The sequence below is a fragment of the Protobothrops mucrosquamatus genome, unplaced genomic scaffold (genome assembly GCF_001527695.2).
Source record: "Protobothrops mucrosquamatus isolate PMUCROS unplaced genomic scaffold, P.Mucros_1.0 scaffold1509, whole genome shotgun sequence".
Lineage (NCBI taxonomy): Eukaryota > Metazoa > Chordata > Lepidosauria > Squamata > Viperidae > Protobothrops > Protobothrops mucrosquamatus.
This window is the reverse complement of record NW_015387681.1, coordinates 7,468-23,778: the sequence shown is the minus strand read 5'-3', so window position 1 is coordinate 23,778 and position 16,311 is coordinate 7,468. Positions and strand designations below refer to the sequence as shown.

At 42.7% G+C, this 16,311-nt stretch overlaps 1 protein-coding gene across 1 annotated transcript in view; it reads left to right on the top strand.

The window, feature by feature from the left end:
• The window catches only part of LOC107293122 (protein CASP), a gene marked incomplete at its 3' end in the record, with an annotated part of 250,943 nt that extends 235,608 nt beyond the window's left edge, over positions 1-15,335 (top strand). The window contains exons 9-15 of the mRNA XM_015822256.1: positions 1,751-1,799; positions 5,876-5,980; positions 9,021-9,209; positions 11,672-11,730; positions 12,465-12,478; positions 14,083-14,296; positions 15,242-15,335. Of these exons, the coding sequence (XP_015677742.1) occupies positions 1,751-1,799; positions 5,876-5,980; positions 9,021-9,209; positions 11,672-11,730; positions 12,465-12,478; positions 14,083-14,296; positions 15,242-15,335 (724 nt within the window). The remainder of the gene's footprint in view (positions 1-1,750; positions 1,800-5,875; positions 5,981-9,020; positions 9,210-11,671; positions 11,731-12,464; positions 12,479-14,082; positions 14,297-15,241) is intronic.
• Positions 15,336-16,311: the final 976 nt, after the last annotated feature.

Below are 16,311 nucleotides of genomic sequence, written 5' to 3'. Positions count from 1 at the left end.
TGGAATTATAGTTGATCATAAGCTGAACAGCAATCAGCAGGGTGATACACTGTAACCAATAAAAAGGCAAATTCAGTTTTAGAATGCATTTTATTAGAAGTTTCCAGACATGGAATAATAGTTACATTATATTCTACGTAGCTCAGGCCCCTACCTCAAGTATTGAATTCAATTCTGAATACTATATTTTCTTATATTTTAAGAATGATTTAGAGAAAGTGAAGAAGTGGAAAGAAGGCAATAGGTAAGGAAACTTGTGTATAGTTGGAGTAACTTATGACAGGTTGTTGCTGAATTGTGCTAGGTTTGCAAAGTTTCATTGCAGTTAGGGCAACAGTGACCTGTGAGGGACTATTGGCCTTCCATATATTGGGAAGTGTAATGTGGGAGTAGGAAGGAGGAGTGGATTGTGGGTTATGATGGGAGAGGTGGCATAATGAGAAACGTTGGGCTGATGATCATGGGTGTCTACATTTTGGTTCTGCTCCACCTGATTTGTCCCATGATCCTGCTGGCCAGTTCACTCATGACCTTGGCCTTAATCTGCTATTGGTAAATTGATAATTTTTGTAATAAGATATGCTCATTCATATTCACGGCTGGATCTGGTGTGCATTATTGAAACTTGTTGGGAGATAGAGATATGATTTTTTTCAGAGATCTGGTCTCTGGGAACTAGATTCTAGAGCAGCTTTGATGTTATGGTAAGTTAGGCTAGTAATGATACTGATTATCTTGATGTGACCTGCTGGAGACGATAGAGTGAATCCTTTGGCATGAAATTGTGGCGCTTAGTGGCATATCTGACTGAGCTCTTAGGTCACATCTCTGGATGAGTGTTGAAATTCCCAATGATTGCCATCGGGAAATTTTAATCATGATCTCTTGGGATCAGTTTCTGGGAAGAGTGAGGAGTTCATGGTGCAGATTCTGATTGATCTAGTAAAGCTTCCAAAAAGTAAGAGCAATTGGACAGTGGAACTAATTGCCAATGAAAGTAGTGAACTCCCCTTCCTTGGGTATGTCCAAGCAATATCATATGTTGGTGATGCTTTAGTTTAGATTTCTATGTGGAGCACAGTGTCAAGTTCGTCCACACATCTTGAAGTAGTTTGAAAAACGCTGGCATAAACGGTCCCTTCTAATTTCATAGTGAGTTTTCTTCTGTATGTGCAGCCACTTAAGCAATTGCATATGCTCTGTATACTACAAGTTGGACGATGTAAGGGTGGAATCTTTGGCTCCTACGCGATGATTCAACCCCAGCCTCCAATGATTTTTTAAATGTAGAAGTGGTTGTAATTTCATGAAGCTTTGATACCTTCATCAATGAGATTTTGGTATTTTTACCCGAATCTCATGAAATTTGGCATTCTTGCAGATCTATATTATTTTCCTTGGTCCCACTGACCCCATGTGAGCCTCCGGTTCCCAAACTCAGGATTATATACTGTGGCTTTTATTTTATTTTATTTTATTTTTCACTTCAACAATTAAATAATATGTCAGTTATTCTGGCTAATTGTTTTGATGACCCAGATGCTATTTTTAGAACTATGAAAGTTCTGTCTTAAATTCTTAATTTTATAATGTTTTGATATGAAATAAGACAATCACTTTTAAGATTTTTGAAGAAAATATTGCTCTGCACAAATGTTATAGACATAAAGTAAAGTCCAGATGATTGGTCTTTGATATGTTTTTACTTGTTCTTCAGAGCTTAATAGACCTTTCTTCTATCTGTTTTTAGGTCGGATGAAATTGAGATGATCATGACAGACCTTGAAAGAGCAAATCAAGTAAGAATTTAAAGTTGGATAGTGTCTTCTTTTCAGATTTGATAAGAAAGCTTTTTTTTTTCACTGTCACCGCCCTTGAAGATATCAAAATGACCAGGTCATAGTTAAGGACCTAAGAGCAGCCTGTACTCTTGTCTCCCTCCGTGCATTCTTGCTTTTGAAGTATAAATTATCACTATTGACTTTACCTCCAGTTTTGGTAACCTTGTTTCAATTCTTGGTTAAGTGGGAATGACAGATGGAGCAGCCATTGATATTCTTTGTACCCAATTATCCAATCATTGGTCCACTTTTTTCTTCTGTTATCTTGGGTGTAGGGGAAAACAGGGAAGAAAAGAAGTAAAAAAAAGATTTTTAATGCACTTTTACCTTGTCTTTTTCATGTTTTTTTGTTTGTATTAGATAGATAGATAGATAGATAGATAGATAGATAGATAGATAGATAGATAGATAGATAGATAGATAGATAGATAGATAGATAGATAGATAGATAGATAGATGACCTTTATTGTCATTTTTACTGTGGACACAATGGCACACATTAAAAATGAAATTTAGTTTCCTGCTCTCAAAGTGTACACATATATAACACACATTTAAACATACTATATACAACATATGTATAGTCCTACACCCTTACATATAAGTAACGTATAAATATTAATGACTGTCCATCTTGAATATATAACAGAAGGAGGAAGGAAGCTAGCTTTATTTAGTTTTTTATCTTTGTATTTTTAAACTTCAATTAGAAAATAGACTTGGTTGTAGACCTGATCCAATTTTTAAGGTTAATCAAAGTTAAACTGCATTCCATCAATACACCAGATATCTTCTCTAGTAAAAACAATGTACTTGAAGAGACAAGTAAAGAAATTCCTTGGGATTGTCTCAAACATGCTTTTCAAAAGGCAACTGGACTTTCTTTGTTTTTCTTTGAAGATGTTTCACATCCAAGAAACTTCATTGGTTGAACTGATAAAGCTTCTTGGATGAGAAGTGAAATGTCTTCAAGGAAAAACAAAGTCCAGTTACCTTTTGAAAAAGCATGTCCCGGATGACTGAGAATCTCCATAGAAAGCCTTCTTAGGAGAAAATTCTCTGCAAAATAGGAATGAAAGCTTGAAGACTGAGTTCTTCAGTGAACTATTCTCTTTTAATGGAATCATTGTGTTTAAACATCAAAAGAATGAAAAAATGAAAGAAGTCAAAGCCTTGGATGAGACTTAAAATGTAAGATTGGTGAAGGAATGTGGCTAAATATGGCATTAAGGCCATACCTGTTAAACCAGTGTTGCATATGCTGAGTCTCATATTTTGATAGGAATCCTTACCTCCTATCTCTAAATCGGGTGTATCTCGTGTTAACATTCCAGCAGTGAAGGAGAAAGGTAATATCTTGTCTCCTAAGATGGGGTGATAGATACCTGTGTCCTGCAGGAAAATTATGATTATGGCAATGATTTAGATCCCTATTATCATCTTGGGGGGAAAACAGTTGCTCCTCCTGCACCCATCCTTGCATGTTAGTTGAAAGCCCAGGCATCTACAGGGGGACAAGGGACATCATGGCATTGTACTATCATTGTGCAAATGATGCAAATGCTCCATGCAACTTTCTTATAGCTTCTATCAGATATCAAGAGTAACTTACAGTGGTCAACTGTAAGCAAGTTGAAAGGAAACCCTGGTATTCCTTCAGTTGGAGAGGTTGGGACAAACATGGTTCTTTAAGTTTATTTTCTTTGTGTAGTCCTTTACATTCTGACTATCCTTTTGCAATTTAGAGGAGTCTTATGCTGGAAGTGGAAAGGAAGCCCCCTCATGCCTCCCCAACCTCTCCTTCAGAACATTTCTTCCTTAGCTGAAAACCCATCCTTGCTAGCAGCTTTGGAGGGTGATTATTGGGATGGGTTATCTGTGCCAATGCTTCAGTGGGAGGTTAAATGCTCTTGTCTCAGCGGATGACAAGATCACTCCTTCCACAGGGCTTGATGATAGATTGCAGGAGTAACTGCCTTATGGAAATGATCCCTGAAAACAAGGAGGAAAGCAGGCTACAGCCCTGCAGAAGCCTAATTAGCTGGACGCTTTCCTTCGTCTATCCCAGTGTTTCTCAACCTTGACAATTTTAAGGCATGTGGACTTCAACTCCCAGAATTCCACAGCCAGCATTGCTGGCTGTGGAATTCTGGGAGTTGAAGTCCACATGCCTTAAAATTGTCAAGGTTGAGAAACACTGGTCTATCCCAAGCCACTACTACCCTCGTCCCAGGAAGGATCCCTCAAGAGCAGGGGTGGGCAGTTTATGGTCCCAAAGGGCCACATGAGAAACTGGGACTGTTGTGGAGGGCAGGCGCCCCCCCACCCACCCCGTCACTGTCCCAACCCTGATGACAGTGCCCGCTGTTGTGGGCCAGATGAGACCCATGGAGTGTAAAATGCCCAGGTCTGCTCAAGAAGGAGGGAGGAAGTCAACAACAATGCTCCCGAGACTTATGTGACAGATCTCTTGCCTGCTTTTTCATTAATAATTGGGTTTATATTTGCAGATATTTATACAGATTATAAATTCTTTTCCGTATATTGTTCTGAAAGGTAGTAAATAAATGACTTTAATCAATCCACTGAGAATATATCATGCTTCCAACTCTGAGACCATTTTGGGGAGAGAGAAAGAGAGAGACTTCACTGGAAGCCCTGAAATTTGAGATGCTGGAGTACGGAGGCATCCAAGTTTGCAGTTTTTCTGGAACTGGATTTGGAGAGACCTACAAAGGCTTTCCTATTTTGACCACTTTAGCTAGTTTGGAGAGCTGTAGGAAGAACAAACACCCTTCCCCCCCCCCCTCTCTCTCTCTCTTGAATAAACTATGGATAGTAAGCACCATATACGATGAATTATTTCTGCTTTAAAGCATCCAAAAGAGGTTGCTCCAACAATCACATTTATAATTTAATATTTTCATGCGCTTCTTTTCCTTCTAGAGCTACTGTTTTTGTGTCATGTATTCATTAAAAACAAATGGGAAACAGTTGCTGTGTCAAATTTCAACTGAGGAGAACTTGATCCAGCACCTCTTCTCAGAGCCAGAAAGTTTACTGAGCAGCCTTGATCCAGTCCTCAAGCTGTTTATAGGAACAGATCTCATAAATGTCATATCCTTGCAGGGTGCTGCATTTATGCATAGAAGAGCCCAGAGTTTGTAAGCGCTATGCATCCACTTGGGATTTTGTAGATTGGAGGGCCTCTCCTTCTATTTCTTTATCCTGGTTTTAGTAAGGATGAGAGAGACCATTCTGCATGGTACAGCATGTCCCTTGGAGCAGGGTGGAAAAAGGTGGGTTCTCTAGATACTGGAAGTACAATTCCCATCATCTTGACAATTGACTATTCTGGTTTGGGCTGATGAGAAACATGTTCAGCAATCTCTGGCATATCAGAGGTTATTGCCTCATGTTTGTTTTTTGGTTTTTTTTAAAAAAGGCAGGATAAAACTGTAATGTGGATTAAGCCTGTAACCATTATTCTCCCTACCTTGTATGCTTCAATGTGTGCGTGTATGCAAGGGAGAAACACGGTTATGGAAGAAAAAGACTCAACAAAAGGCCATTGTGATTGTTTCAGGCAAAGCAGACTGAGGATCACTTAATTCAGCATTTACTCATGAGAATTATTCCCACAAGGAATCAGGCAACTCTGCCTGCTTTGGCTCAGAATACAGAAGGCAATTGAATCAAAGGAATCCATTTCCACTCGCATTCATCCAGCCTGGGAAATTCAGTGGGCCGCAGCATTTGTGTCAGCAGGGGATTCCTTGCTCCTAGCGTTAAATTACTGTCATAATCGCTCAATTATTTCTTCCTTGTACTGTTTAAAATAAAAATCCATCACATTCTGAGGTTCTCCCCCCCATCATTTATTAGGTTGAGTGTTTAGGAAAATCAATTATACTCAGTCGGGCATGAATTGATGAATGTTCGTGCAATAATTGCCAGTTGTTAAATCAAATGTACATTCTCTCCCTCTCCCCCATCCTCACTTCCTGATTCTCCCCCCCCCCCCTCTTTTTCAGAGGGCAGAGGTAGCTCAAAGAGAAGCAGAGTCCTTGAAGGAGCAACTCTCATCTGCAAACAAATCTCTCCAGCTGGCTAACCAGATTCAGAAAGCACCGGATGTGGTAAGAGGCAGCACCTATTTCCAATAATCCCCTTTCTGGAATGCCTGCCATCAAACTTCTTAAACTTTCCTCCTGTGTAGAGCTAAATTATTTAGCCAGAATCTTCTACCCTGGAAATCTTATTTTCCTCTACTACCTTTAAATAGAATTACTTTTATCTGTCCACCTCAGAACTGGACCTTTCAGGAGTAGGGTGTTAGTTAGTAGGGAAGCGTGTATTAATAGCTCCACAGTTTTCCTAGGGAAGCTGGAAGGTCTTTAGACTTGCTGATCTAAAGCCACTTCTCCTGCTTTCTTCTGCCAGTAGATTGCTGAAATTATATTTATTTATTTAAAACATTTATACAGCTGCCCATTTTAAAACCAACCCTGGGCAGCTTAAAAGTAATTTGGGGATGGAAAACGGAATAGGGGATGTATGGAATTTCATGCTATGCCTCTAATTATTTTGTACCGGTTGCATGCTAGCAAGTTACAGAAAGTGATGTCTCTCCCTTGCTGCTGAACCATCTTTTCATCTCCAGGAGCAGTGAGCATTTATATGATATGTAGCCCTTAGAATAGATCCTGCATTATTCTCATGGTTAGGGCCCAGCTCTCATGATAATGGAGGTTTTTTTTCTTGTTGTTCTATGCATAGCCTAACACTTCTAGGTACAGGGAGTTCTTGACTTAACAACAGTTCATTTAGTGACCGTTTGAAGTTATAATGGCACCTTTGACCATTTTTCACACTTAAAACCTTGGCAACATCCCTATGGCCACAAAATCAGAATTCGAACAGTTGGCAACTGGCCTGTATTTATGACCGTTGCAATGTCCCGGGGTCATGTGATCCCCTTTTGCGACCTTCCTGACAAGCAAAGTCAATGGGGAAGACAGATTCACTTAATGACCGTGTTACTAACTAAACAGCTGCAATGATTCACTTAATTGTGGCAAGAAATATTGTAAAATGTCTCGCTTAGCAACAGAAATAATAATAATAATAATAATAAATAATTAATAATAATAGTTGGAAGGGATCTTGGAGGTCATCTAGTCCAACCCCCTGCTCAGGCAGGATACCCTATACCATTTCGGACAAATGGCTGTCCAGTCTCTTCTTAAAAACTTCCAGTGTTGGAGCATTCACCGCTTCTGGAGGCAGGTTGTTCCACTGGTTAATTGTTCTCACTGTCAGGAAGTTTCTCCTTAGTTCTAGATTGATTCTCTCCTTGATTAGTTTCCACCCGTTGCTTCTTGTCCTGCCTTCAGGCGCTTTGGAAAATAGCTTGACTCCCTCTTCTTTATGGCAGCCCCTGAGATATTGGAACACTGCTATCATGTCCCCCCTCATCCTTCTCTTCATTAACTAGACATACCCAATTCCAGCAGCCGTTCCTTATATGCTTTAGCCTCCTGCCTGAGCAGGGGGTTGGACTAGAAGACCTCAAGGGTCCCTTCCAACTCCATTATTATCAAGGCAATTTCTAGTTTTAAGTGTTCAGTTCCAGTTAAGTGCTAAGCAAGCTACAGGCCCTGGATTATTTGGGTGGCTTATTTACTGAATTAGAGTTGGTCTCAAACATTTGATTTCTAGTTTGTATATAATTGCAACCCAATCCTGAAAGTTCACATAAATTACCAGTTCCAAAGTTGATCAAATGCTGCCTTAGTTAAAAGTTTCATAAGAACTATGGAAACAGTCTCCAGAAGGCTCAAGAGTGTCACTACCAAAACATCCAAGAATGTTTATTATTCAAAATAATAGTGATTAATTAACAGAACATTGTATATTGAAGTATGATTGAAGCAAATATTAGTTACAGCACAAACTTCAGAGGTCCCTTCCAGGCCTATGATTCAGTTAAACAAAATGTGCTAACAATAGCAGTACAAGATAATCAGGATTATTTTACAAGCCCAGCTTTCTCCCAAATTGCTATCCTTGGGAGGGAGGGAGGGAGGGAAGTACAAGTCCAATACATCTAGAAATAGCCAGGCTGCGGAAGGCTGTTGGCCTTGAAAGTAGATTTTCTGGGTAGAAGTTCCATTGCATAAAATAAGAAATTGTGTGGAAATAAAAATTAGACTGCATAATAAATTCTGACTTAATCCAAAAAGCTGACTTATTTATCAGACTTGTAAACTAACGACACCGATTAATAGCTGTGACTTAAAAAGCAGTTATGTTCATTGACTTTAATTCAAATTAAATATCCTTTTAAAAAGTTCTCAAACAGCCCCCATCAGACAGCAACTCTGTATCTGTAAATACAAAATGATTTGTATTTTAAAATGCAGAGAACAAAAAGGAGACATTTCTTCTCTCACACTGAAATCTGGAACATATGCATTTTCTATTAAATCTGTTTCTTAATTTGCCAAGAGTTGAGTCTTTGTTACATGTATGCAAATATTATTGAGGTGATTGATGCTACATGTTTTTGTTAATCATGACTGACTTCAGATGTGTTTTATTCTTTGGCAGTTCTGTAAATTCAGCTGCACAAATTATTTGTTGGAGAAAGATGTTAGTAATCAAGCTGAAAACAATGATAATGAGGAAATCTGGCAGATCACTCTAGGAAGGAGAACCTATAGTCCAGATCCCACTTTCCATACCTTGAGTTCACCTCCTAATTGCCACTGAAATTAGGGAATGGAAAAGGGGCTCTAAAGAGAGTTTTATGGCACCAGGAATCATTGGATAGGTTATATATTTAGGAGTCTCTATTTTGGGTGAAAAACACCCTAAAATGCCATATGGAATAAATCAGATTATACATTGAAACAATGATGTAATCAGTTTAAGCAAGATTTTGTCAACCTTTTTTTCTCTAGCGTGTTTTAACACTTCCCCCCCAAAAATAGTACATTTGATACTGGGAATTTTAGGTTGACCTGTCCATTCTCTATAACCTCATACTAGCTTTTCATTTTTATTCTCCAACATTTTTAATGCGCTGCAGGTAATCTTTGGCATGTTGCTTTGCCACTGTGTGATCTTCTCTGTCTCCTCTCTCTCTCTCTCTCTCCAATTTCCTTTATCTCTTAGGAGCAGGCCATTGAAGTGTTAACACGATCCAGCCTGGAAGTAGAACTGGCCTCCAAAGAACGAGAAATTGCTCAGCTGGTTGAAGATGTTCAGAGACTTCAAGGCAACCTTACCAAGCTTCGGGAAAATTCCACCAGCCAGATCTCCCAGCTCGAGCAGCAGCTGACTGCCAAGAACAGCACTCTCAAAGTAAGCAAGCAGTTTGGTTTCCTCCATTGCTTTAGATAGGATCTGGGAGGAAAGTAAATTGCACATTTGGGCCTCTAATGCTATTTTGACAAGTACACGTTATTCTTACTGCTGTGATAGGTCCTTTCAACCAGTTAATTTAGAATTCAGATTGGTTCTGTCAGAAAAAAAAGCATCCAAGAGAAAGGTAAAAGTAAAGATTTCCCCTTTACCAGTTATATCTGACTTAGGAGGCAGTGCTTATCTCCATTTCCTAGCCAAGGGTGCCAAGTTGTCTGAAGATACGTCCATGGTCATGTGGCCAGAATGACTATATGCCGAGGCACACAGAACGCTGTTACTTTGCCACCGAAGTGGTATCTGTCTACTTGTATTTAGGTGCTTTCAAACTGCTAGATGGGCAGGAGCTGGTACAAGTAACAGGAGCTCACCCCTGTTGCGCAGTGCTTGGGTCTCAAACCTGGACTGTCAGTAAGTCAGCAGATACAGTCCATTTGTTCAGGAAATTTAACTGCCATTCACAGGCCAGAATCTTGAGATACTTTCATATGCCCAGGAAACAACCAGTCTCTGAGGGTTTACAGGAGGGCAGTGTCTTTGGGGAGTTTGCTGTTTGGGAAGCAGAGATTTTGAGTGATAACATATTACATATTTCATGAGAGCCAGTTTGGTATAGAGGTTAAGGCATCAGGCTAGAAACCCAGAGATTAGCTGTAGTCCTGTCTTAGGCACAAAGCCAACTGAATGGCCTTGGCCAGTTACTTTCTCTCAGCCTTAGGAAGGAGGCAGTGGCAAACCACTTCTGAAAAGCCTTGCCAAGAAAACTGCAGAGACTTGTCCAGGCTCTGAGAGGGTTGAACAGAAGTTTAAAAAAAAACAACCCCATACTACATAAGCCCTATTTCTTGATTTGAAATCGGGTGAAGTCTGGTATGCATAGATATATGTTCCTTAGTTGGAGAAAAGACAACACAGCCTGATACTCTACCTCCAATATTTGGTTGGATATTATTAATATAAAATCCTGGTTCAGAGCTGTGTGATCCCCCCCCTCCATTGGAGGAAGAGATTAAATTTGATGCAGATTGAGTGATTAAATACGAGACAAACTAAAATCTGAAAGATTTATTAAGCTGATCTTCCTCATTCATTTTTTGTGCCCAATGCTTAGGTTAATACATCGGATGGGCTTCTTGATAAACTTTTCTTAACTGCTGCATAGGAATTTCTCCCATCCCCCTTCTGTTAATGCATCATCTGCAAGCCCGTGGAGGAGTATTTTTAGACCTTGCACAGCATTAGAATCATGTCTTTTATTTTGTCTGAAAAAGAACCAAGTTGATAGTTAGAGCCAGATTGTCTCACAGCTTGAACTTTTTGTTCCACTCTGTGTTTCACTGGGTTCTTCCAGACAATTATTATGCTAATCTTTTTCCACAACTGTTGCAGGCTGTGGAAGCACTCAATCTAAATGGCTGGAGTGCACAGTTTCACAGTTTGTCAAAGGCCCTACTAAGTCAGTTTTTCCAATTTCTCTTCTTCCTATGATGATAGGTATCTGCATGTTCAAAGTGGGGGGAACAACCATCAATTTCAAAAAAGACCTAGATTTGAGCAGAAGATGGTAGTTAGCTTGAAGAGAAGTCAATAGATCAGACATTACAATATTGTAAAACAAAAAACAAAAAAACCTCAATCCCTACTGATGAATTCAAGAAATGTCTAACAGTGAAAGTTCTATATTGCTTAAAGCTTTGTAGATTGAAAGCTGAATTTTAAATCTTATTTGATATCTAATTGCAACCAATACAGTTGCTTCAACACAGATTTAATGTGTGCAGCACCAGACATCCATTCAGCAACCTGGCTTCATTCAAGATCATCCACAGTTTTCAGATCAAGCATAAACATAGACATAACAATAATCCATGCCTGATTCTACCAGTGTGTAAATAACATTTATTAATCTGTACCTCTCCAGAAAAGGGCATCATTGGTTTATTAATTAAACAAGAAAATAGCCACTCCAGAACACAAGAGTCAATTTGGACCATAAGTGTAAATTAGAATATACGACAAAATCTTTGCTTATTTCTTCTAAGGCAGCAAAGTCTCATTTAGAATAGGCAGATTGTCCACATCCTATGTTTGAGAACTATCCACAAACCCCCCAAAGTGGTCTTGCGTTCAGGAATTCCTGAGCTAGCCATGCTGGCTTAGGAATTCTGGAAGTTGAAGTCTACGAGTCATAAAAGAGCCAAGGTTGCCTACCCCTGATCTAGACACATAGTCTCAGTGATATACAGAAGAAGAGCTGATGTCATTGATAAACCACAGGAAATCAATTTGTTCACATCAGACTATAAATAACAACAGCAACAACTATATTTATTAACTTTGTAGGAAGGCCAAAGGCAATAAAACTAATCAAAATTATTTTTCATTTCTTTATTGCCTATAAGCAACTGGAAGAAAAGTTGAAGGTGCAAGCTGACTATGATGAGGTTAAGAAAGAATTAAAGTAAGTGTATCCACCATTGAGTTGCAGCACTTTTTCTATTTAAATGAAATGGTTTTGAGCTAAGACTCAACTTGTAGTCACCAAGCCAAAAAAAAATAAAAAATGAAATGAAATATTTGTCATTTAGGGCTATCAATCTGTGATACTGAAGAGGTTAAGCATTATGGTACCCATACATATCACATATGCAAAGAAATTTTGAGAAATGTGTCTTGAACATTGTTTTTCAATCGCTTAATAGAATAATTGTTTTTGTGAAAATATAAGAGGGCTTCTTTGAGTTCTTAATTTTAAGGTGCCCTGTATTCAAATAGAGAACATAGTGCAGGGTCCAATCTGGATTGGTCACTGGGATCAGAGGTTTTGTCTTCAGAGCTTTTGGACTTGTGCTGGAGCCCACCTTCAGCCTAGAGCAGGGGTCCTCAACCCCTGGGCCATGGACCAGTATCGGGCCGCAGCATGCCAGCAACCAGTCCACACAAACAAGCAAAGCCCCATCCATGAGATGCAGGCAGCACACAAAACCACACCCCCTCCGGTATGGAGAAAAACCTCTCTCTATGGAACCGGTCCCTGATGTTCAAAAGGTTGGGGACCTCTGGCCTAGAGAGAGGATGGGGCTCCAGCACAAGTCCAAAAGCCCAGAAGACAAAACCTCTGATCCCAGTGACTGACCCAGATCGGACCCTGCAACATTATCCTGGGACACATATAGTCGCCTTCATTTGTGAGAGAACATTGTCTCCAGGTACCAGTTAAACAACCAAAATTTAACTGAATTTTAAATTTAAGATCTCTGCTGTTTTAATGTTTCATATGGCATTTTTATTAAATAATTGTGAACCACCTAGAGTCACCTTTGACCAATGGATGGTATATAAGTGCAATAAATAATAATAAACTACTACCAAACCTGGTCTAGATTTGTGGAGATTCAAAGTTTACAGACAGACTCCAAAAAAGGGAAACTCTAAAAGAAGAAAGTAACTCTCCAAGTAATTGAATAAGGATTGGATAGGCCCAGTTATCATAAAATGCTGACAAATGAGTGAAATTTAAAAAGATGGTGGAGGGGAGCCAGAGCAGACTGGGGAAACCTGGAAACAAAGCAAACCTGTAGCCTGGCTAGAGCCTTAAAGAGGGCAACTCCCTGCTGTAATTTTTTTGTTATAGGTCCCACTTGAACTTACCAGTTTTGTAAGCCACCTTGTGGACTTGCTTAAACTTCACAGAGTCACTGTAGAAAGATCCATTAGAGTTGGTCTGCCAAGTAGAAAAGGGAAGTGCAGATACTCTGAAAATTGTAGGGATTCTACCACAGACGGAGGAAAGCAGAAATATTTCTTTTTGAAGTAAGCAGTGTGAAATGAAGAATGCATCTTTCCTAGCAGGCCTCTAAAAATAGTTTAAGGAGACCCAGATTTACTGACTTTAATTATTATAAATAAATATAAAATCCTACCATTTTACCCCTAGGGTACTCATACCATCTCTGTTCCCCTATCTATTCTTTCATATTGTCCACTCGCAGTACCCTTTTCATATACTGGCTTATATTCCAGCATGAAATAATGGCCATTTGTCAGCAGAAGCCCTCTGCACTGTGTGTACGACAAGAGTAGTCAGGCGACGCTAAAAAAAATAAATGGATTCGTTTTTGATGTCAAAAATGAGCCATGTTCAAATACAAAGAAGGGAACACATAAACTCTCTGGGCTAATATCTCAAGATGGTTGTCCTTGAGAAAAGAAATGCCAAAGACTGATTTTATATGAAACAACTGAGTTGAAATTTATTCATTTGAAGATTTAGCACTATTTTTCAAGGATTACATCGAGGCCATTTTGCATCACACTGCATGTGTTAAATGGCTCACTGGTGCTATAATGTGTCACACCTAATAACTGTTTTGTGATTGTCCATTGTCAAGAATGTAATTATGACATATGTCTATACCACGGGTCGGCAACCCGCGGCTCCGGAGCCGCATGCGGCTCTTTCAGCCATCTCCTGCGGCTCCCTGTCCTCAGCCACCATGTGCAGTCTGGAAAAAAAAAAGTGAGACTAAAAAAGTTCAACCAATCAATTCAAACTTCTCATGAAGTTTGAATTGATTGGCTGAACTTCTTTGGTTTGTGGGACTGCCCACAAACCTCTTTCCTTCTTCGTACTGCACGTGGTGGCCGGGAGGATTGCTGGAAAGGTGTCCCTGGTAAGGAGCCGCGGGTGGCCGGTCTCGGGGTGCCTCTTCCCTGCCCGGCGGGTCTCCCCTCACCCTGCTCCGCCGCCGCCGCCGGGGGTCTTCCGGAGCTTCCCCTCTCTGCCTGCACCTTTCGGCCATCTCACGGGCAGCGGATTCCCCCGTGGCACCTGCCCGGCCCTTTACCCACTGCTGCGCGGTCCTCTTGGCCGTCCTCTCGCTGCCGCTGCTGCCGGTCACACTGAGCGAGGCTGAAGAGGCGGCGAGCGGGCAGCCGTGCCCCTTCGCCGTCCTGCCGCCGCCGCCGCCCTCGGTGCTGCAGGAAAAGGAGACCTTGGGCTGTGAGGGCGGCGAGGCCGACAGCGGGTTGGGACCCCCCCTCATCCCCGCGGCAGCATTCCCCGTTGCCGGCGCGGCCACCAATGGTGCACCCGGCCTTGGGCTGAGGATGCAGTGGGGGTGGCGGCTGAGCCCGGGGGTGGCAGGGACTCCCGACAATGCTGCAGTGGCCGCCGCCGCCGAAGCCGCTGCCTCCCGTCCTGCTCCCCCTCCCCGCCCGTTCGGCATGCCTGTTTGGCTGGGGCGGCGGCTTCCTCGCCCTCCTCCTCCCCTTATTCCTCCTGCTGCCAACGGGCGGCTCGGGCAGGTGCCGGGGCAAGAGGGGTTCCTGGGGGGGAGCAGCCGGGCCGGCGGAGGAGCTGGCAGCGGCTACATTGGATGGGCGGAGGGTGAGCCTGGGCATCGCAGAGTCCCGGCGGGGGCGGCTTCCTCGCCCTCCTCCCCTTCTTCCTTCTGCTGCCTCCCGGGCGGCTCGGGCGGGCACCAGGGCAAGAGGGGTGCCCAGGGGGAGCAGCCGGGCTGGCGGAGGGGCTGGCAGGGGCCGGTCAAGCAGAGCAGCCGCAGCATTGCGGCCAGGGCCAGCGGCCCGCATGGCAACAGCCCCGGCCACGGCTACATCAGATGGGCAGAGGGTGAGCCCGGACAGCGTGAAGTCCCAGCTGAGGCGGCGGCGGCAGCTTCCTTGCCCTCCTCCTCCCCTTCTTCCTCCCGCTGCCCCCTGGGCGGCATTCCCGGCTGGGGCAGTGGCAGGCGCCAGCATTGCTCCCTGGGCAGCCGAGCCAACCCCGCGTCTCCCTGAGCCGGTCCAGCGGGGGTGGCAGCCGGCAGGGGCATCGCTCCCTGAGCCGTCCCTGGGCAGCCGAGCCGGCCACGCATGTCCCCGGTGCCATTTGGTGCTGTTTACACGGCCGTTCGTCCGCGTGACTGAGATAGGCAGCGCCGCCCCGCTCCGCTCTCGTTTCCCCAGACCAGAGTTGGTGCCGCTGCCTATCTCAGTCACACGGACGAACGGCCATGTAAACAGCACCAGATGGCTCCGCCGCCGCCGCTGGAGATGAGCTTGAAGGTGAGGCTGCCTGCTCCCACCTCCTGCGGAGCAGAACTGCTGCTTCCTCGCCCTCCCAGCGAAAGAACCCCAGAGAGGTGGAAGACATCCTTTCTCCCACTTTCCGCTTCTCATCCTCTCTTTTCCAAGCACCTCTCCCAGAGCGAGCCAGAAGCCTCAACTGCAGCCTCCCACAGCAGGCTGAGATAGGCGAGCTCGCAGCTCCTTCAGCCCGTCGGCCTCCCCCTCCGCTCCCTGGGAACCTTCGCGCCAAAAGGCGGAAAGAAGAAAGTCCCAGAGAGGGAGAGCGTGAGGTGGGGGGAGAGCAGTCTTTTCTGAGGGGAGGAGAAGCCAGGACGGAGCTGGACAGGAGGCAGAGCCGGTGCAAGTCTTGCCTTCGTGTCCACTCTTTAAATCAAGCCTCCTGTTCTGTGCGCATGTGCGCGCACGCGCGTATGTGCGCACACATTATGCGGCTCCCAGTTTTTTCTTTTGTGAGCAAAACGAGTCCAAGTGGCTCTTTCAGTGTTTCAGCTTGCCGACCCCTGGTCTATACCATCTACTTCGTGTTTTCCGCTGACCATACTGCATGCAGTTCCACCCATTTAATCTTTGTGTATATTTTAATATATAATTTTTATTAAGAATTTTAAACAGAAAAAAAACTAAGAACAACTTATACAAAGAGAAAGAAGGGGAACAAAGAAAAAGTCAAGAATGCAAAAAGAAAAAATAGAAAGTAGTTGCTTCCAATTTTCTTTATAGCAGGGGTGTCCAACCTTGGCAATTCTAAGACTTGTGGACTTCAACTCCCAAAATTCCCAGCCAACTGGCTGGGGAATTTTGGGAGTTGAGGTCCACAGGTCTTAAAGTTGCCAAGGTTGGACACCCCTGCTTTACAGTATAAATCCCAATTACAAATATACTATATTACCTTTTATTCCATTGTTACAAAAACAATTTCTCCCTTTTTATTATCTTTTTCCCTAATTCAATA